Genomic DNA, 21,545 nt, shown 5'->3' on the forward strand with positions numbered 1-21,545 from the left:
GCCATTTCACTCGGATATATGTGAAGAAACAACACGGAAGAAAAGGTAAACTTTCTTAATATTAGTAACCCACTAATCTTAATCGCAATATTTGTATCCATTAATTTTTCCCTTCTTTAGGCATGCATCTCGCTAGGCCAAGCCTTTAAGGCTGAATTCTCCACGGCGGGCTACACTACAGCACTCCTATGTTTGGACTGTATGATAAGAATGCGCGCTCCCATTTGTCGTGGATGAACTCTCTCCTGCACGCGCCCCTGAGGTTCTGCTCTGGGAAACCCCGCGGAATGAAGGGGCGGCGCGCGCAGTGACAGAGAGCCGGGCGGGGGCGCGCGGGGGGAGGCGGAGTCACGGCACTTCTGCCAGGGCCGCCATTTTTGCACAGGGAAAAGAGACAGGATAGAAGGGATCCAGTTTCTAACTGTCGGCATAGATATGGACAAAAATATTAGGTTTTAACAGACTCAAGCTGTACATTTGGATTAGAGCACCACAAGGCGAAATACAAGTGCTACACAGCGCGATTTGTAAAGCTTTGTTACACATCCGCAGTGGAGAGCGAAGTATTGTTTTGGTTGTGGTAGATCAGGCGGCGGGGTCTCACCCGAGTCCCCCGTGTCTTTATTCACAGTTATTACAGTGGACATCAACGGTAAGTACCTGCTGAAATCCTACCACTATCTGTTTGTTTATTGGAGAGGGTTGTTTGATGCCAGTGGCTAACAGACTTGCTTGAAGAGGGTCCATCCTTGTGTAGATGCTGAAACTGAGGCTTGTATTATTAGTTTACCTTAAAATGAGTTGCAATTGCATCACTGCTGTGCATTTGTCAGCCCTCCTTTTGATGTATAAATCCCACCTGGCTTGTTGTAAAGAGGGCAATCCGAGCAGTAGGTGCGTGTATGACTTAATTTAGCAGCTAAAGTGGCTAGCTAGCTCACACCCACATTTAATGCTTCACAAAAGGAAAGGTCTTGAATTATAACGCTGTTTTATTAAGTTAACAACTAGTAAAAGCTGCACACAACAGTAGCGGAAACTCGTCGTTTCTCTTGCGTTGTTGTAAAGCTGCGAGCTACACCAGCAAGTCACTGGAGAAATGCTAGCAAGTTAGCCAACCAACCAAGAAAGAAACAGATCAAGACTCAGTATAATCTCTTTACATGGCTGGGATGTGCAACAAAAACTGCTTGGAGTGGTTTAATTGAGGGAGAAGTCGTGGTCACGTCCCACGATATGTATTCCCGCCACTTATCTTCAAACTTTATGCTCATTTGCACGTTTACGATTGTTTACACGTGTTTTAGATGTGTATTTTACAGAATGAGAGGTGTGAAATGATTAAAATGGCACGTTGTGCTCTGACAGAGCCTGCAACAACAGGGCTTTTGTTTACACCTTTCAACTCCAGTTACCCATTCACTAACTAGGTCCACTCTTACCCCATTACCCAGCCCACAAATATACACTTTAAAGCCTAGTGATTGATATCATGTATTAAGCATTATGACCCTCTACAATACGTTGGTGTGGGTTTTAAGCTGTTGTTTCTTGGATTTGCGTTAATCGTTGCTCGGAATTTGACGTGGTAAACTACTTAGCACAATAATGTGTTGATTTAGCAAAGAGGGCATAAAGTGAGCGCTTATTTGGCTGTCTGGTGTGTTTTGTGTGCTGAGAACGAGTGCTGCAGCCGTGGGGGAGGGGGTTCGGGCTCGGTTCATGTAGTTAAATCTGCTTTAGCTTCTCCTCAAAGTGGACCAGAGTCGCGCTGCTTTACAAGCGAACTGCGCAGTTGTGCCAATTATAGTGAACAAACGGTCACTCGACGCGCTTTTAGGTTGAGAAAGATTTGGGTTGATGTTTATTGTTGGAAATTTGATTTATATGTCTGTGTAAAGATATTAAGACGCTCGAGCGTTTCATATCAATGCGCATTAGCATAGCAAGCTAAACAGTTAGCTTCGCCGATTAGCTTTTCGCGAGGATGTTGAATTAGTCGACCCGATGCGATTAGTTCTGCTTTATAGACTTTCTGACAGATTATTTGTTTTTTTAAACGCCAAACGAAGTCGTTAAAACGCTCTTTCCCTCTCAGAAAATCGTGTGTGTTGTGAGGTAATTTGAGGTTGGCTAGTTGTCGTCGGTCACAATCGCTAGCTACGCAGAAACGACGCAAACACTTTGTTCCAGCACAAACACAGCGCATTTGACAAATAGATACTTAAGCATGTGTGAAAAGATGGGTTTCTTGTTATCTTGGCCGTTTTCTGTCAAATATCAGCGAGTCTTCGAGCGCAGTATTTCCTCTCAGGTGCTTAGTGAAAATGGCGGATGAGTTGATGTTGTGGTAATGAAAGCCTCCACACCCCTAGATCAACTCTCACACACTGCAGCGCCAACACACTCACCCACAGGCAAGTGCACAACACACACTATAGAAAATACAGTACTGCTGTGTTTCACCAATTATGATTATAATCTGCGTTCACTAAACGTTTAGCACATAAATTGAACTATACCAGTAAGCTAGACATATGCAGCCTTGTTGCTAAACTTGGATTAGCATCATGAATCAACACACAACACTCAAATCTCAATCTAATCTCATTCATATAATAAACGATAAGCAACAATCTGTCATTTCACCCTTTTACGTTTTCCCCCCTCAAAGGGTTATTTGATAATTTGTGTCTCCTTAAAGATAAAGTGTGTTTAAGTGTTAAACGAGAGATATTGGCAAGATGTCACACCATAGTTAAAAGAATGAACAACATGCAGCTCTTTGTGGAAGGAACAGAGGAATATGGGATTTATTACCCACACTCATCTTTGTGTTTTTCATAGTAGCTCAAACCAAACAGCTAATCTTGTTCTTGTTTTAGGCTACATCATAATGCATTCTAGGGCTGGGCGGTATGATGAAATATATATTGTTGCTTCAGTATAAAGCATCAAGTGATATATTGTGGTATGTAAATAAAGTACACAGTGTAGGACTGCTTGGTTTTACAGTGACAAAGAAACATGAATTAATGGAAAAATGCCTCTCTCAGTTCTGTTTCACGGTTTATTGCGGTTGAACATTCGAATACACCAGGGGTTGTGCACGCATAGTTAAATATGAATATTCAATTAGTAATAATTATTAAAAAAAATAAAAATGCAATTCTAGTTTTGCTACATGTTGCTTTTCTGGCTGTAAATGCAATGAATCCATTCTAAAACATGCCATTCTTAAGCATGCCAACAAAAACTCTGTTTAACTTTTAACTGAATGCATTGGGTGGCACTGTGAAGCATTTAAACAAGTTGATTGTATTTGATGACAATGTCTGCACCAAGGCACCGCTAAGTTTGGAATTACTTTGATCAAAATGGTATTACTTTTGATCAAATGAATCAACATGTCATGTGCAAACATAGTCAGGTGAAACTGAGTTATTATAATTACCTCCACAATGAGAAATCGCATGAAATCCAAACACACGACCAATCGTTATTGACCAGTCGAATGAGGAAGGACAGCTGTCCATCACTGCATTCACGACTATCAACTTATCTGACAGCAAAATTATCTTGAGACATATGCTTCCTTTAAGTTTTGTCAAAGGGAGATGGGTTTAAGAACAGAAAACACAAAGCATTAAAAGAAGCTTCGCTAAGCTCACTGTTATCTTTGTGTCCCTGCAACGTCTGTGTCAGAAGAGCGGGTTTTCTCTGCAGCCGGCCTTCTTGTTAATCAGATTCGCAAGCCAACTTTCACCCAAGCATGTGGATATTCTTGTTTTTCTCAACATTAAACATGTGAAACAATACAAACACAATAACCATATGCTAACTCAAGTGTGCATGCTCTGTACCGTAATTGGCGCAGTGTGCTTTAGCGTTTTTAATTAATTTGCTTTGTTTGAGCTTAATTGCTTTTGTTCTGTATTTATTTATTTTTTTTACACACATTGTATAATGAAAACCTCTAGAGATAAATCTAAGTTTGTTGTGTATAATCATAAGCTTGTTCAGAAATAGTGACAAAAACACAATGATTGAAAAATGTCTTTCTAGTCAAACTTCATTTAAATAAATGAATATTCAAATATTAAAATTATGAGCCCAAAAAAATTCTAATACAATATTTAAAAAAACAACAAAAAAAGCCCATCCCTAGAATACACACATTATGTCAAAATGTTTGGCATGGCAGGTATTCACGTAAACCGTGTTGTGTTGATAAGAATTGTTCCTCAAGAATTATTGTATATTTAATTAATAAAATGAAGACTGTGTGTAGGCCTATTGTAACCTAACCCTAACCTTAAAATAGTTTGTTCTTTGCATCTTTGTTCTCATGTTTACTCGCAAAGATATGTCAAAAATAACTAGGCCTATATTGTGATGTATTGTTATCGTGACAATCTCTCAGATTGTGAAATTTTGGTCATACCGCCCACATCAAATACATTCTTTTGATTAGTTTACCTAACTGGAAATTTCTATGAAAGGTTTGTGTTGTACCAGGAACCTAGATGTGTATATTGCCTCACCTAAAGAACAGACAGGAAACGAGATGTTGCTTAAGCTCACGCACAACCATCTGCATCTGAAAACTACTCGGCAATAACCGTTTTGGTTCAATAACCACACTGAGGAGGACTATGACTTTATTTGAGAGTGCCGTTAAGTTTACTGCAGTATTGAAAAGAGCACAACCCACACGGCTGTGTCATATTTCTCTCATGATTACTGCTCCCTCCCTCTGGTCAGCGGGGAGTTTACAGGTCCAGAAGAATGTGGTTATTCATCAGAGCGGTTTGATGGGGTAAACACGGGTCCTAATGCGTAATGAATAGACGATGATGCTGCAAAAAGGTGATCTTGATCTTGGATGGGAAGCAGGCGAGCGACTGTTCATGCGTGAACTGATTGCACATCATTGGGGGTCCATCACGCCGTATTTGGATGCTGATGTTTGTGTTTTATCGCTCTTAATGTGCCTAGTTTCTTCCCCTCCGCCTGATGCATATGTTGTAGCTTTTGGGGGCAGGTGGAATAGCTTACAGGGTCAAGCTGTGAGATAACAGCTGCGATTCGATTGTTTCTCCTTTGACATTGACAAAGACCTCCCCTCCCGAGCTCTCTTTCACCTCACATCCACTGGTCGTGGCAGATGCATGACTTTTTGGAAAGTTTGCTGGGGTCCACCCATATAACTGTGCGTGGGCGCACCGCTAAAGGCCTCATCCTGCATAGCATACGTTACGTTAACATTGTAAATGTTTTCATCAATAGAAATCACTCACTTGGTGTCTTTAACCACAGAGCTGTTCCCATAACTTTTGGCACTACGGTAGTGTTTGGAAAGGCTTCCCGTAATAAAAACCAAGGCGTTGTTCCAACAGCTTTTTAAAATGCCAATTTCTTCGTATTTTATGTAGGCAGCCAATGATATGTGCGTGTTTTTCCTTTTCTTAGCCGCACTGTGAGTCCGGCCTCTGTGGTGCAAACTTTGGCAGCCACGGCCGAGATGGCGATCTGACATATTTGCCCAACACATGCTTCGGACCCTTTTTCCTCACGACACCATATTAGGCTGAGCTTCAAGATGGAACGGATTTTTGTCATTGCTGATTTGCTTCATGAAAACGTGTATTTAATTTTTTACATCTATGGCTCCTGTTTTGCATGGAATAGCTTGCGTCTGTGCTTGCATGCAGATAACGAGAGGAGCAGACCGTGTACATTGCAGGCTGTGGCTTTCTGACAGGCGTTTCCTGTAGGTGGAGGTCCAATCGTTGGCATGTATTGGTGTGACATCACAGTGAGGCTGTGCAGCTGTACGAAGAGGATGGAACATCAGCCTACGCACATCAACACACAGCTCACAACTCAGGCAGCGATGCTAGAGAGAAGTGATCCACGCGGAGAACGGAGCAGAAGCACGCTTAGCTGCACAAAACTGGTTTGTTTTTAATGATAAATGTAGTGCTGATCAACCACGCTGTTGTCGCATTCGACAGTGGACGAACTTGAACACTTGACTTGATCTTATGTTTTACGTAACCTGTCATTTTTAAGGTCATTGCACCCTGGGGATGCATTGAAAAGTGAAGGTTGTGATGACTGACAACAAGTGAAGTCTTGTATTACATTTTGACATGATAAAGCCATTATATATTGCCTTCACTTGATTTCACATCTACCTAAAAGATTGAAACGTGCAATTCCGCTCAGCATAAACAACTCTACAACAGCTGCACTCACCATCCTGTCTCATTCTTTGTCAGGTTGTCTTGTCACACTCGCATCCTAGCCTCACTGCGCATGGGTGACTCGGAGCTGTGTGTGTGAGATGCCATGGGCAGTGTCGTGTTTGTTCTCTGTGTTGACAGAGGGATGGAGAAGTGAAGTACCCCCCTCAGGAGAGATGGAGGTTAGAAAGGGAAAGAGAGGCAGGTGGCTTAGAATCGTAGTCTCAGGTGACGCATCTATGATCGCATTGCGCACACTGGTACAAACACATGCTAAAACCTGACAAACAATCTCCTTCCAGAGCACATCCAGGTTGCTCGAATTGGACGAGATCATAAACTTTAAAGATACGATTGTTTTTAAATTTATAGTCCTTGTTTTATCAACCTGAGGTGTGGTTAGGCCTGTATGCTGGTAGGTAGTTCCACCGGGAGGCCTGTTCGTGCCGTAAGGTCACGTGAGGGACGTGCAGGGGAGGAGCTGTGGGCTCAGGTAACATGTTTTTGTTTGCTGGCTGTAACCGAGCTCTCAACGGGCCCTCGCTACTTGACAGGTGTCCCATAGAGCAGGCAGACAAGGGTGCAGTACTCATTTATAAATGTGAGAATGTTATTGTGTGGTGTTTGTAATGTAATGGTGCGAGCCAGGCATGAAATCAATCATGAAACTGTGACGTCATGAAGTCTGAGTGGCCCAGACTGTCCTTTTCGCCCATGGCACTATTGCAATTGATTGATTCGGCCCCTGTACATCCGGACATATACATACACTTTGATGCTATAAAAGTGCCATTAACTAAGAGGAAGGGAATTTGTCTTGGTTTGTTTTGGGGTTTTCTGTTATGGATGTGAGTGATTCCTTACATTGTACATCTTTTGGAGGAGAGGTGTGCTATTAGTTTTCTAAAAGTGAAGTGATGCGATGGCCAAGTATGGTAACCCATACTCTGTATTTGTCCTCTGCATTTAACCCATCCAAGTTAGTGCACACACATTAGGAGCAGTGAACAAACACACTGAAAACAGTGGACACACACACCCGGAGCAGCCATTCATTGTGGCGCCCGGGGAGCAATTGGGGGGTTAGATGCCTTCCTCAAAGGCCCTTGTCGTTTCCTGTAGGCATTGAGAATCAGACCCGCGACCTTCGGGTTACAAGTCCAACTCTCTAACCATTAGTTCAGAACTGCCCGTAAATGGTCAGACTTTCTATTTTTCTTGACAGATAAAAAAAAAAAAGCTTGAAAATAATCTTTGACTTTGAAGAGGGACACAAGGATATCCAGCCTTGAGTTGGGCTCTTTAAACTCTGTGCAACCATATAGCAACAAATTAGAAACCACATAGAAACAACCTAGCATTGTTGTATTGAGTTTCACAAGTATCACTCACATTTTCATCTGAAAAAGTAAAAATGTAGTTTTCTTTATAAATCTAAATGAAACTCTCTTTACTAGATGGGAGATGTGCATCACTGATTTTGTTTGTCATCAGTCAACCTTATCTAATTTAAGAATATCAAGTGCCTCCTCTCTTACCGTGGTGTAGGTGCACTGTGGTCAGCCACTTGGCAGACTGAAGCACAGGAGCCATTAACCTCATTAACGTTTGTTAGAGAGGTGGACATAAAATAAAGACCCGAGACACATCCTTGCTTTTAGTGGCCCATGTCAACAGAGTCCACCCTCAAGAGGGTCTATGATAGTCTGACCTCTAGACAATGTGGCTCAAGTCTTGTGCCTCTTTTATCGTCTGCCAAGTCATTATTTGTCTGCACTGATGTTTAACAGTCGGTGTTAGCGATTTGGTTCTCAAGTATGAAAAAGTAGTAAATGCCACTAATAACATATTATACTCAAATATAAATTTCTCTAATCTTCAACAGCATTAGCTGGCCGGTGGCCATGATTGTGCTCCGATTGTGGCGTATTTGTCTCACAGGAAGAGATACGAACAAGGTGATACAACGTCGTACCTCATGCATCTTTATCAATGACAGTGAGGAAAAGCTCTCGGCGTGCGTTCATGCATTTTTGAGGCACGTGGTTGTGTAAAGCTTCATTGTAGCGTAGGCTGTGATGACTCAGCCGGCGAGAATGGTGTGAAGTCACATCATCGGGGCTAGCTTTCGGATGCCTGCTCGGTTTCCATCTCTCCCCGCCGAAAATCAGACAACGCAAACCAGGAAAATGACTGTGAGAGAGAGAGAGAGAGAGAGCGGGAGAAATGGGGAGAAGAGAAACGTGTTGATACTCCTACATGAGTCTGTGGGTTTCCCTGCCCGCTGCCGGAAGGAGGAGCTTCCCATACGACATTGTGTCCATACAGACAGAGGAGGAAAAAACAGTTGGATTCAGCAAGCTGTTTCTGTGCCAGAATTGGTCCCTCATCATCTTTCCTTAGAAGGATAGTTTGGGAGCCAGTGGAAATCTCAAAATCACTGGAAGAACAGGACAGAAATAATGAATATTTGACGTTTTATATTTTGTTTTGAAAAGCTGCTCATCTTTTTATAGTCTCTTTAAATGGCTTCTCTTTCCTCATGACCATTTAATTGGTCTCGTATTTCGCAGCCATCTCCCCCTTTTTTCTCCCAGTCCTCCCTTCCCTTTTGAGTGTCCAGGGTTTATTTAGGAAGTGCAGAGGGGAGGGAAAGAAATCCGGGTAGGGCAGGGAGCTTTAGGGTAGGGTAGCTCTCTCTCTCTCTCTCTCTCTCTCTCTCTTTCTCTCGCTCTCTCGCTCTCTCGCTCTCTCGCTCTCTCTCTCTCTCGCTCTCTCTCTCTTTCTCTCGCTCTCTCTCTCTCTCTCTCTCTCTCTCTCTCTCTCTCTCTCTCTCTCTCTCTCTCTCGCGCGCGCTCTCTCTCTCTCTCTCGCTCTCGCTCGCTGCGTTCCTTATGAGTGGCAGACAGTTTTGCTAAAGGAAATGGGAGTGTCGGAGGCAGTCTGAATGCTCTGATTTAACCAAGAATGCTCTACTGTACTAGATTTTTCCACACCCCCGTTTTGCATTTTTAAGGAGGGGGGCGACTGTTGAATGTGTGTGCGAGTGTTTGAGAGTAAAGAAAGGGTACGTCTGGGCATTCAGAGGAAGTATGTTGTGGTTAGTTATCTCTGTGTGTGTGTGTGTGTGTACACACACTCAGAGAGGCAGTGCGCACGCGTGCATTCCTAAGCATTGACGGCAGGATTGGCTGCTGAGGCCAAGAAGAACAGACTCTGTGTGAGAAAGCTGGAAAGAGACCACCGTATGCTTTCTAAGGGAAATGGGTTTATTACACTGTACAGTGTTGTCTCTCTTTCACCCTCTTCCTGTGTTTGTCACGTCTTTGAGAAGAGGACATGGTAACTTAAGCTCTGTTCCAAAGTGTAGCAAGCTGAAGCTGCCTACCTAGGGGGCATTTTAAGGCATCTGTGCCCAGTACGTCTTACGGGAATTGGTTTTTGCAGCAGGGTCTCAAATTTGCAGCAAGCTTAAGAATTTGAGACCCTGCTGCAAAAAAAACAATTCCTGTAAGACGTACTGGGCACAGATGCCTTAAAATGCCCCCTAGGTAGGCAGCTTCAGCTTTGCTAGAATAATACTTAAAATAGCATTTATTACAATTAAAATACTCGTTTTGTGGGTACGTATTACACTTACAACACTGTCACATCAACAGCTAATCAGTAATTTGTTTTTGTTTGGTTATCCTTACAGCCATGAATATTGGCATTGTAATTTTACTGTTGACTAATTATTATTAGCCTATTTCTTATTTTACACCACAGTAGTATTAATATAGTAATCTTTCTTCATTGATTTGTTTTTATTATTGAATAAATTATTGTAATAATTAAAAACAGTAATTTTTATTATTGGGGTTACTATTAAATAACAACAGCGGTGAATGTGACCTGAGGCTGTTTTTTTTTTTTTTTTTTTTTTTTTGTAAACTGTTAAAAAATAAAATGTAGGGTGAGTTTTTCCCTGCATCAAAAAAAACATTTTTGTAAATCCACATTTATGTACTGTGTGTGTACTTGTACAACTATCTTTGCGAGGACCAGTTTGAGTTTTAGACCGTTGGAGTGAGGACAAAGAGAGTAAAGTGAGGACATTTTGGCTGGTCCTCACTTTCTGAGACCCATTTAAAGGCCTGTTTGAGGGTCAAGACTTGGTCTTAGGGATAAGGTTATAATTAGGTTAAGGGTAGGTTTAGGGTAAGGGTTCGGGTTAGGCACTGAGTTGTGATGGGTAAGATTAGGGTAAGCGGCTAGAGATTGCATTGTGTCAATGAATGTCCTCATAAAGATAGATGTACAAGAGTGTGTGTGTGTGTGTATATATATATATATATATATATATATATATATATATATATATATTATATATATATATTTTTGTGTGCTCTGTATTTTGCCTGCACTTAAACTTTATTGAAATCAATGTATAGTGGCGTCTCTTAGTCTCCATTTGTGTGTCATAATGCTGCCTATGTATTGTAGAGCATTCCAAATCGGTCACTTATTATGTTCCAATTCAGTCAGGATACTGCCTTAAAAGACTACACAAAAGACAGCGAGGCAGGTCTCTAGGTTTGGACCAGAGAGATTATTTACTGTGCTTTTTCAAGAGCTGTGAAACTCCATTCATTTTTCACAGCAGTCGAAACATCCGCAATATATCAGACCCACTGCGCTTGTGAAAGCGACCTGACATGGCCAAAAATGGGAGAACTGTAGGTGCCTACAGAGTAAATCACACGCTAACCGACACACATCGTCAGATTCCTATTAATTAACCCCTGAAGCTGACAGCTGTCATCTCTGCGAGGCTTTGGACTGATTTATAGCCTCTCTCTAGTCTTTATGCTCCACATAAGGGCACACACGTGTCTCGCACACATCACACACAGTCTGATAGTCTGTTCTCCAACATGCCACACGAGCAGATGACAGTCTTATTGTAGTTTATTTCTGAACAGTGAGCAGAAGACGTGCCACCCTCATAGGGGGAGTGTTAGTGTGTGTGTGTGTGTGTGTCTAAAGGGGGCATGTTAAGGCTGGTCAAGGTGTGTGTTGTGTGCGGGCATGTCAGTCCATGTTTTGTTTATTTGCAGTGATCTGGATCACAGTCTTAGTATGCAAATACTAAAATTAACACTTGTCTAGCAAGTTCCTAATGTGGCTAAAATTGATTTTGTTAGTTATTTTAGATGTTTTAAATTGCAGAAAATAAAATGGTAATATTTAAAAAAAAAAAAATGATGATGCATGTGTATCATATTATGTTGATATAAATGATCTAGTAAAAAGAAAAGTGTAATCACTCACAGGTCTGTGATTTAGTTTTTCTTTAGTTAATTGTGGCTTAAAAATGCCTAACTTGAAACAATTAAGTACAGATTACGAACACCTGGACTATAGAGTCCTGAACTAAAATAAACCAATTAATTTAAAACCAACTGTGCTAATCTGAATTAGCATGACAGAGGTTGCCTATAAATTGACATGGTGAAGGAAAAATAATATGAGTCAATTAATTGTCAACATTGCTTTTGTGTTCTCTCATATTTTTTCCCTTGAGAAACTTTACTTTTACAAAAATATTGTGAGCAAACGCAAAGTTTCCTACTCTGCCCACTCCGAGCAGGATTCAAACCAGGGTCTCCAGTATGGAAGACAGACATGCTAACAAGGACGCTAGTCAGTTGCTAATGCGACTCTTGAGGCCAGGGAAGTGAAGTTTCTCAGTTCTTACTAGCTTGCTAGCTTAATATAGGCCTACATATACACACGCATATTAGACATACACAAATACACGTGTATATATTGATCTTCACTGAAATAGTCCAAGTAATGGATGTCGTCTTTGAAACGCATCGTTAGTCTGAAGTTAAAGCTGCCTTCTGGTAGGCTCAATTTAGTCCTGGAGTAGCTCTAGTCTTCCTCCAGGAAATCGTCTTAGTAAACTCTGGACTAGACCAAGTCTAGGACTATTTAAAACCATGACATAGAAAGCAGATGTCTGTTAATCTGGTTTAAAAGGCCATTTTAGTCCAGGACTAGGCCTAATCTCTGTCCGGGAAACCGCCCCATAGTGTCTTAAGGACTAGTCCCACAGGTGCATGTGCAATAGTTGGTTATGGTTCACTGAAAAAGCATGAAAAACATTGTTTCAGAAACCCTTTTCAGTAAAGTCCGATCTGATGCATTTATTTGGATTTTACACGGTTATTATCTTTATTTCTATACCATAAGCATATATTGATATTCAACCCAAGCCTTCAAACTGACGTCATCCAGAGCGGAAGCACATTTTCAGATGTTGATTAAAGATTACCACGACAAACAAATATTTTCTATGTATTAACTTATTAATTGTTGCATATTAATTGTTCACCAAAAGACTGGTAGTATGTGCTAATAAAGTAAATGGGGTCAATTTTGATTTCATGAAGACTTGAAGAAGGGAATTATATATATTTTTTTCTGTACATATAAATTGTATTTATCTTTTATATATTTTAGATCCTGTTGGCACAATACTACTTTACTAGTCTTCCTCCATCCTCTTTTGTTAGTAGCTGAACAGTCTCGCCAAAATCCAGGTTTCATCTGTAGACTGTATGTCCCAGCATCTGGCCCCTCCTCTAATCCCACTTATCACCACAACACACACACCCACACACACACACTCTTTAATTCCTTTGTCGCCACCCTGTTTGTTGTTCCAGGAGAAGTATGCCAGTGTGACATATTTAGCCCCTCTGACCAGGATTAAAACATTACTTGCAAGGGAAGCCTCTGATTGGCTGTTGCGGCTGTCTTTTGCTGTCCATCATTGCCTCCTCTATCCACAGAGTGGCATCTCTTCGTCTCGCTCTGCCCGACGCATACAACGCTTAATCATTAATCTTTCCATCCGTTCTTTTGGCCTCCACCATGTACACATTAAATCCTCTCACGAGCAGTGCCGCAACGACACATCTTTGTGTGCGTTCAGGATGTGAGCATTCAATGGACGTTTATGGATGAGCGGAAAATATAAAAGCTGCCTCCATGTTGTTCTCTCTCTCTCTCTCTCTCTCTCTCTCTCTCTCTCGCGCTCTCTCTCTCACACACACTTTCATGGTGGATGTGACCAAGCATGCAACTGCGCCCCCTTGTGTTCATGTGCAGTCACTGCACCCTGTTTGTTGTTTCTACAAAGGTCGAGTTCTGTTATTGGACACGGTTTTGCCACGCAATCTTCACTTCCCCCTCCCTTGTTACACAAAAGACATGTTCAAACACAGATTTTTTTTTAGGAGCCAAGCAACTTCACCCAAATCATGTTGAAGCACAAACCATCAAGTTAAAGCCCTGTCTTTTGATGTTTTTCCATTAGAAATGAACATATGTTAACCAGTGCCCTTGATGCCTGCTAGAATAATATTATGTCTCCGAGCCAACAATGGCCTCATGTTTGTGCTATGAATCATAGCTACTCCTTGAGAAGTATCACATCCTGTTGTTTACAATACTAACTGAAATGACCCAGAGTTTGTAATATGTACACTATTTGTGCGAAGTGTCCATTAATATGCCCCCGTCAGGTGTTCATTTGTCTGGAGTCTGGTTGAATGTCAAACTCTAACTGTGTTTTTCTCTCCGTCTCTTTGCAGGCCTTGTGGATGCACTTAGATGTGTGCAATGAGTGCTGTGGCTGACATGCCTCAGTGTTTTGGATTGCTGTGCTCTGGACTCAGTAGGACAAGAGACTCCCAGCACAGAACGTCATGAGCATAGTCATCCCAGTAGGGGTGGACACGGCCAACACCTCATACCTGGACATGGCTGCAGGCTCAGAGTGAGTCTCTCTCTCTCTCTCTCTCTCTCTCTCTCTCTCTCTCTCTCTCTCTCTCTCTCTCTCTCTCTCTCTCTCTCTCTCTCTCTCTCTCTCTCTCGGTGTCCTTTCATATTGACTCATCACTACCTTTTGTTTCATTTTGTTCTTTTTCTGGTTGCATCAGCAGAGGGAAGCGCATCTGTAGTGTGATTTTTCTTTCCACCACCCGCTTCCGTTCTCTCATCTTTCTGTAACTTTCTCATCAGAAACGTGCTCTATCAGTGGAACAGAACTTATTTAGCAGTTGCCCATCTCCAAATAATGAAAGTAGATGGAGGCTGGAGCTGTTAAGGTCCACAAATGTTATTGAGAAACCCATAAACACCATACAAGTGATCTGTAAGACCTCTGAAAGCATACAAAAGCTTTTGTGTGAGGAATGGGGCATTTAAAGAGTAATAAAAGGCTTGAAGTCAGCATGAAATGAGAATTCGGCCAGAACTTCTTCAATCACTTTGTTTGCTTAAATTGCGTAATTGCGTCCCGGCAAGCTCACGTTCATCTGCCGTCCGTCACTCATCTCAACATCCAATCAACAACTGATGAATCGAACCAAATCCCTGAATTAATTTATTTTTCTTTTGCAATAATAAAAAGTAAGAAAACGTTTTAAAATGACAAAAGTTTAAGGCAATGCCGCTGTTTTCATTTTAGGTGTGCTGTCCCTTTAAAAAAATAGGTTATACTTTATTTTAAGGTGACTGTGTTAAGGGTTTCGCACACCGGACGCGCAGCTCAGCGCCGTGCCGCACAGCGCCACGTCTTTTAAATTCGAACACATTATTCTCTATGAGAGTACACACACCGGCGGCGCCTTTCGGCGTCTGTCCGCGGCGCCCAGCAACGGCTCAGGACCGTGTTCAAAATCCTGCCGCGCCACAGAGCGCCATTTACATAGTTTTATATTAATTTTACATTTATGTGTCTCAAATCGTAGTTAATGTATATACGGACTTCACCCTGTGCTGCAATATACATTTATTTTTATATTTATTTACAGAAATCAGAAAATTGCTGATGTTATCGGATTTTCAGGTGAGAGTTGTCCTAGACGTGGCGCGGCGCAGCGTCCGGTGTGCGACCCCCTTTAGTGTAATTATACAGTACTGAGTAATAATAAATGAACTACATGTACTCTAGGGTTAGGGTGAAGTTTAGAGTTAGTTGCATGTAATTGTACATATTATAGTAATTACTATAAATTGTGCTTGATGTAATGTGTAACAAGGACACTGTAAAATAAACTGTTGAATTGCATTCAGAATGAGCTTTGGTTTGCAGTTTGGTATTTGTAGCATCAGTAAGCATGTCCTTTTATTATTTTATTTCTATATTAGGCTACCATTCATCAGCTTTGCCTGTTAGTTCCAGTGCAGGAAACACGGCTGTTAGACGTCTAGTTAGTAGACTGTGCATCACGTGGCGTACAGCAGCAGACCCTCCCCTCTGCAGCATGCGCTTGAATGAACGCAGTGTGTTTCTCTTTAAATGCCGAGCTTCGTCCCGTTGCCTCGTCACTTTGTGTTGCCATGGCGCTCTCTCCTGCACTGCGCAGGGCCTGTTGTCATGGCGACCGGCTGAGTGACAGCTGGGCCCTGGAGCTTTAGCCTGCTTAAGAGGCCGTGCTGCCGCGTAGCTTTACGTCCGTCTGGGTTTTAGTCTCTTTTGGGCACATCCGTACGCCCGTCTGCATACCGCAGATTTATTCCACAAGGCTCTAACAAGCTTTAAGAAGGATCTCCACCTGCCACTAAACCAGAAACAAAAAAATGAGCGGTCTTACATGGTGGTCGACGCAACGCCAGATCTCCTACGAGTGTCGCACGTCTCATACACAGCTTTTTTTTTCTTGTTCCTGACATTACTCCTCAGTCAGGGTCAGCCCACCCCGAGCCTGCGGCAGAGGTTGTCATGGTTACCAGGCATTGTGCATCACTGTGATGTCAACAGATAGTCCGTTAAAATGCCAATGGACCTGAAACAGCTGCTGTAATCCCTCTAAACCTCGTCCAGCTCTAGATGGATAATGTCTGCTGTGAATTACCCTCACATGACACACATGTAACTTGTGTGTTTGCATGTCTGGGTACTGTATGTAATATATACGCTGTTCTATGAATTAGCCCCGCCTCCACTCACTCACACCAGCTCAGAGATCAACCTGTTGACGATCACACATTGACGTGATTGGTTATAAGGTAGTTTGTGACGTAAGAAACACCAGCGATTTCAAACCACGATTTGAGGCTGTATTTGGTTCACTGCAGTTTTAAGGAGAAAATACTCAGCAATGGTGTTGACTTATGCATTTGCACATGGTGTGTCTTAACGCATATTAAAAATGCCACATAGACGTATAAACAACATTAAAAGCTTGATTTTCACCACAGGGTGACTTTAATAATTTCTTTAAAAAAAAAAAAAAAATTGTCTTACAAGCAGAATGTTTTCATGGCAAACATTTAATGATTGTTTAGTGATTGTCGAACATGAGGCGCACATTTTCATAAATGCAAAACTGTACCTTAAGTGACTCTCTTTTGAACCTCAATAAATGCATGTGCCACTCAAACCAGCAGCAGATGAAGCAGCGAATGATCATCTAAATCAGACTGTGCTTTGCTGTTTGGTGATCTCTCAACATCAAGCTGATGTGTGTGAGGTGAATATATGCAGGTTATAAAGCGTTTTAGGTTCTTCTCATAATCTAAGCACGTGTTATCACATAACTCACAACATGAAAACCAATGAAAAAACTATTTGAAGATATAATACTGTATGAACCATTTATGTTAAGTATGGTCTGAAACATCTACAGATAGGTTTGGAAATTTGAGTCTGGAAAAGAATGTAATTTTGAAATTAAAAGTGTGTAGGAACCCTGCTATCCGTCGCCCCACTCTCTCTCAACAGGTGTTGTGTGTGTGTGTGGATTGTCTATTCCATATTAAGCCGTCTCTGGAGCGGTGGGCTATGATTAGCACATGCATACCAGTTACTTTTAATTGGAGCTTCAATTACACTCCACACTCTGTCCTGTCTTTTCTGTCTTTCATGTTTTCAGCTCTTTTTCTCTCTGTGAACAGTTTTGTACAGATTTTGTTTATGTGACACAAAGTACAATAACATAGTGTGCTGTGCTGCGATGATATTTCCAGATTAAGATTGTTGTTAGATGTTTTTATTTTTTATATTGGCATTCAACCTTGTGCCATTTAACCCCAACCCATTTTGACAGGTCATTAGCGGTGACGTATACATTTACATTTATGAACCGGGCAGACACTTTTATCCAAAGTGACTTGCATTGCAACGTACTCGTATCAGTCCTTGCTTAACACTGAAACATTTAAGGGTTTTTATCTAAAGCTAATTTTAAAAACATTATATATAGGTTTTTAAATTGCTTTTTTATAGTATTTTAACTTGTTACCCGCTAGGGCTGCACGATATTGAAGAAATAACTCGATAATAATGCAATATTCGATATGCGATATGATAATGCTTAAAGTGTGTAAAATAAACTTAAATGAATTATGTTTAAAATATGTTTCACATTCTTTTTGTGACAAGAAAACATCCCTACAACTTCTGAAAGTGGACAGCAGTGTTTTACTGTAGCATACGAAGTGTTATTTTAACATCAGTGTAAACCACAGGGTTTAGGGTTTCATGTAGGCCTACGTTAAGTTTATTTAACAACAGAAACTGAATAATCAAATGTAAAAATAAACACGGCTTAGTTTTCACTGTATGAATTAAATATATACTGATTCTTATTAAAGCTGCAAAAGTTATTTAGCCAAGAGCAGTGAGTGATTTTCTCTTTGTCTTTTGTTCATGACCCCAGTCATTGCAAGCCGCTGCGATATGCATATCGTGATATATACATTTGCAATATTTTGATAAATTGGATATATTGTGCAGCCCTATTACCCGCCATGAAAATAGTCAAGGAAGATGGCAACAGTATTGCATTGGGTCTGGTTAGGACACAGTGTTAATTTAGTCAACAAAGATACTGACTTTCCAAATACTTTGTTAGCTGTCATTGGATATTGAAGTTTAAGAGGAAAAACGTTAAAACTTTGCACCCGGGTGTCAGTTCTTTTATGGGCTCAAAATAATGTTACGGTTTAATTCTCTATTTATGGGTAATTCGATTTTTGTTTTGTTTTTCAGTCTGTCAAGCCTCCCTCTCTGTCATTGCACCTCCTCAAACACCTTCTCTCTGTCTCCTTTTGACTTGCCCCCTGTTTAAAGTCGTCCTCCTGCTGAGAGATGCGGCTGTTTTTTAGTAAAGACACTAGAGTTTATTGTCACTGATACGCAGGAAATCCCCCGGCCTGTCACCTGCCCCGCTTTGATAATCTTATCGCGAAAACCACACCGTAATGCAAAGGCATCAATAAAAACCTGCTAATCATTTATCGCCTGCCTGGGAGGGCCGTTTTTTCGTAAGAGCTCTTGTTCTCATTTGACTCGTGCAGACACACACACACACACACTCTTTCTCTAAAGGGTCCGCCCCTCAGCAGTTCCCACACTTTCACTTTGACAGTTAGCTGCAAGCACCAACTGAATCAGGAAGTGTGAGCGTGAGGTAGGGACAAGACAGCACGAGGTGAATGTGAGGAGCAGGTACAGTCTCTCTCCGCTTGCAGTGAGACATGACTGGGAGATAAGTGAGAATACAACAAAAACAGGAAAGAGAAACGCATACGGACATTCGCACGTTTGCTTTTTACTCCGCAGGCGCTCTGATTTGTGGTAAGTTTTGGCACCGTTTTTTGGGAGATATTCCTGTTTTATTAAGGAGTGTGATACCTTTGAAGTATGTATGTGCTTGTTTTTGTGTCATCTCAAATTGAAAGCAACACATGCTTGCTTCATGTGCAGAAAGGTAGTGATATGCAAATTACCCTGTAACCGTTGTTTATGTGAGTGCACTGGTGTCAGGTTAAGCGTCTAATATGTTTCTATACTGGTATTAAAGTGGCTACGTGACCTTGACAGTTTTTGTGTGAGAAAATCACTGTAATGTTTATATACGCGATTATAAATCTGACTGTAAGTTTCCATCTTTCTGTATGTGTCCTTTTTTGCGGTTTCTGCCAATAAAACTTGGCATTAAAGGCCCCTTTGCAGCCAATTTCATACGCCAAACACTCCTGCCCTTTCTGGTTTTACTATAAATCTTCCATTCATTTCATTCGCTTTTAAAACGATGTGGAATCAAGGGCCCTTTCATTGGGCATGTTTGTGTGAAACAGATAGGGTTTGGGTTTTGTGACAGACTTAACTGTGAGATTAGAGACGTGTGATCCTGTTGTTTCACTTTCTACAAGTCGCGTCCAGCCATTTGAGGGCATGACAGGACACACACACGTGTGTACAGATAGCAAGTCACTACTGAGGTCTATCATGTTCTGTGTTGTGCTAAAATATGTATTGGCTGATGCAACAACAAAAAAACTGATTCGTAGGTGAATGAACTTCTCCTAGCAAGCTTTGTTCTTCCTTTCCCTTTTGTTCCACTGCCGTCAAACCTGTTTTTTTTTTTTTTTTTTTTTTTTTTTTTTTGTATACTTTTAAAACTCACGCCTTGTCAGGCTTGTTCCTCATTCCTCTCTCTTTTTTTTCCTCTGTGTGTTTGTGTATATGGAGTAGACCAGAATCTGTGGAGGCGAGCTCTGTGGTAGTTGAGAAGTCCAGCTACCCTCACCAGATTTACAGCAGCAGCTCCCACCACTCCCACGGCTACATCGGTCTGCCTTATGCCGTAAGTATCATCCCCCAACAAACACACCTTGCTGCACTTCCACGCCCTTAGAGCCTTGACCTGCTTATCTACATTCTGTGTTATCTGATCCTGCTTATGCTTAACGACTTTATAATGGTTCCTCCTGCCGCGCTCTTCGACAGGACCATAATTATGGGGCGCGACCCCCACCCACCCCACCGGCATCCCCACCTCCCTCGGTGCTGATCCGACCAGGAGAGGCTTTGTTTGTGCCCGCGGGCCGGCCAGGCGAGAACTTGTTCGTGCCCGGCGGGCAGGACGAGGCGTCGCGTGGCACCACGCTCAGCACCTCGGAAGACGGCAGCTACGGTGCTGACATCACACGCTGCATCTGCGGCTTCACCCATGACGATGGCTACATGATATGCTGCGACAAGTGCAGGTGGGACCACACACCTTGATGCCAATTTGACATGTCCAAACTACGTCTACTCTATATGTGTAATTATGAAGTTCATGGCTGTGTTTTAAAACCCAGCCTATCTAGCTTGAAGTGTCTAAAAATGCTGTGGAAATCACTAGGTCATTACACAAGGTCTGTTATAAAGAATCATGTAAAGTACTACTGTTGGATCCTAAGCAGTTAAGAGGGCAAAGATACCACAGAGTGACAAAAATGTCCCAGATATTTTAAATGTAGGATAGATGTCATTTATATTATTTTAAATAATAATTGAATTATGTATTTAAATGTAAGGTGTTTTTTTAACATAATATTTGATTCTGGGTAGTAGAGAGCTGTATATGTCAGAAATAGGATAGAATGAGGACAAAAATGCCCCATATGTATGGTAAAAAGGTCCATGTTGCATTTCATTTGATTTACTATATGTTTTCCTGTTATGCATTTAATTCATATGTACTATTAAAAGCAAAGCAGGGCAGACTAATATTTGAGAGCAGAAGCACCGGTGCCACTAAGTTCTACAGATGGTGGCATCAGCACCTGATTAGCGCTGGGGGGGTTTTAATCATAAAATTGCTATTGTTTTGCATTAATAAGTGCAGTTACTAATAATATTACATTTGTATATTGGACAGTAAAGTACTGTACTTGAAATTAACTTGTATTAACAACAGTAACGTGCCAAAACATAATTTTAATACTCTTATTAAATATACCATTGTTGTTCTATAGTATCATACTGAACTGACCAACAGCTTCGGTGATTATAAAAGGATCGCTCTTTACTTGCTTTCTGTGTAATTCAGTCACAATTCGAAGAAAAGTTTTTGTGACTATTCCTACTTTTCCATATGTTAGGGAGTGGAAATGGCTAATTAGTCGGTGTTGGTGATTTGTGGATTGAAAAGCCTTCTATAACTTGTTTGTTCATTGCACAATGATTCTCCTGGTTTCCATGCCAGCGCTGTTTGATGTGATATCTATGGTTTATTAAAGAGATTTCTGTACTGAATTTGAATGCTTCTCACTAGATCTCGCAGCGATGTTATTAATACTGCAGTGAATTCAAACGCTTTCTCACTGGAACTCCCAGCGATGTGTAGCAACAGTGTTGTGGGATCGAGATCAGCCCACAAGTAAACCTGTTCTGAGCTCTCGCTGCACTCTCTATTATTGCTTAGAGCTGATAAACTGTCCGCTCAGCGCAGCTCAAACGAG

The 21,545-nt window shown here is 41.4% G+C and overlaps 1 protein-coding gene across 9 annotated transcripts in view; it reads left to right on the top strand.

Moving 5' to 3' along the window:
* The first annotated feature begins 338 nt into the window (after positions 1 to 338).
* kmt2e (lysine (K)-specific methyltransferase 2E) overlaps positions 339 to 21,545 on the top strand; it is a 37,568-nt gene continuing 16,361 nt past the window's right edge. For 4 of the 9 annotated variants that reach the window (XM_084111359.1, XM_084111361.1, XM_084111362.1 and 1 more), the window contains exons 1-4: positions 339 to 652; positions 13,895 to 14,079; positions 19,789 to 19,900; positions 20,044 to 20,303. In XM_084111359.1, coding sequence (XP_083967485.1) covers positions 14,009 to 14,079; positions 19,789 to 19,900; positions 20,044 to 20,303 — 443 coding nt within the window. In that variant the 5' untranslated portion in view covers positions 339 to 652; positions 13,895 to 14,008. Of the gene's footprint in view, positions 653 to 5,939; positions 5,960 to 13,894; positions 14,080 to 18,612; positions 18,889 to 19,788; positions 19,901 to 20,043; positions 20,304 to 21,545 lie in introns of those variants that run through there. The other 5 variants (XM_084111364.1, XM_084111365.1, XM_084111366.1 and 2 more) reach the window with 2 other exon arrangements.

Source organism: Abramis brama, assembly GCF_963993115.1.
Source record: "Abramis brama genome assembly, chromosome: 4".
NCBI lineage: Eukaryota > Metazoa > Chordata > Actinopteri > Cypriniformes > Leuciscidae > Abramis > Abramis brama.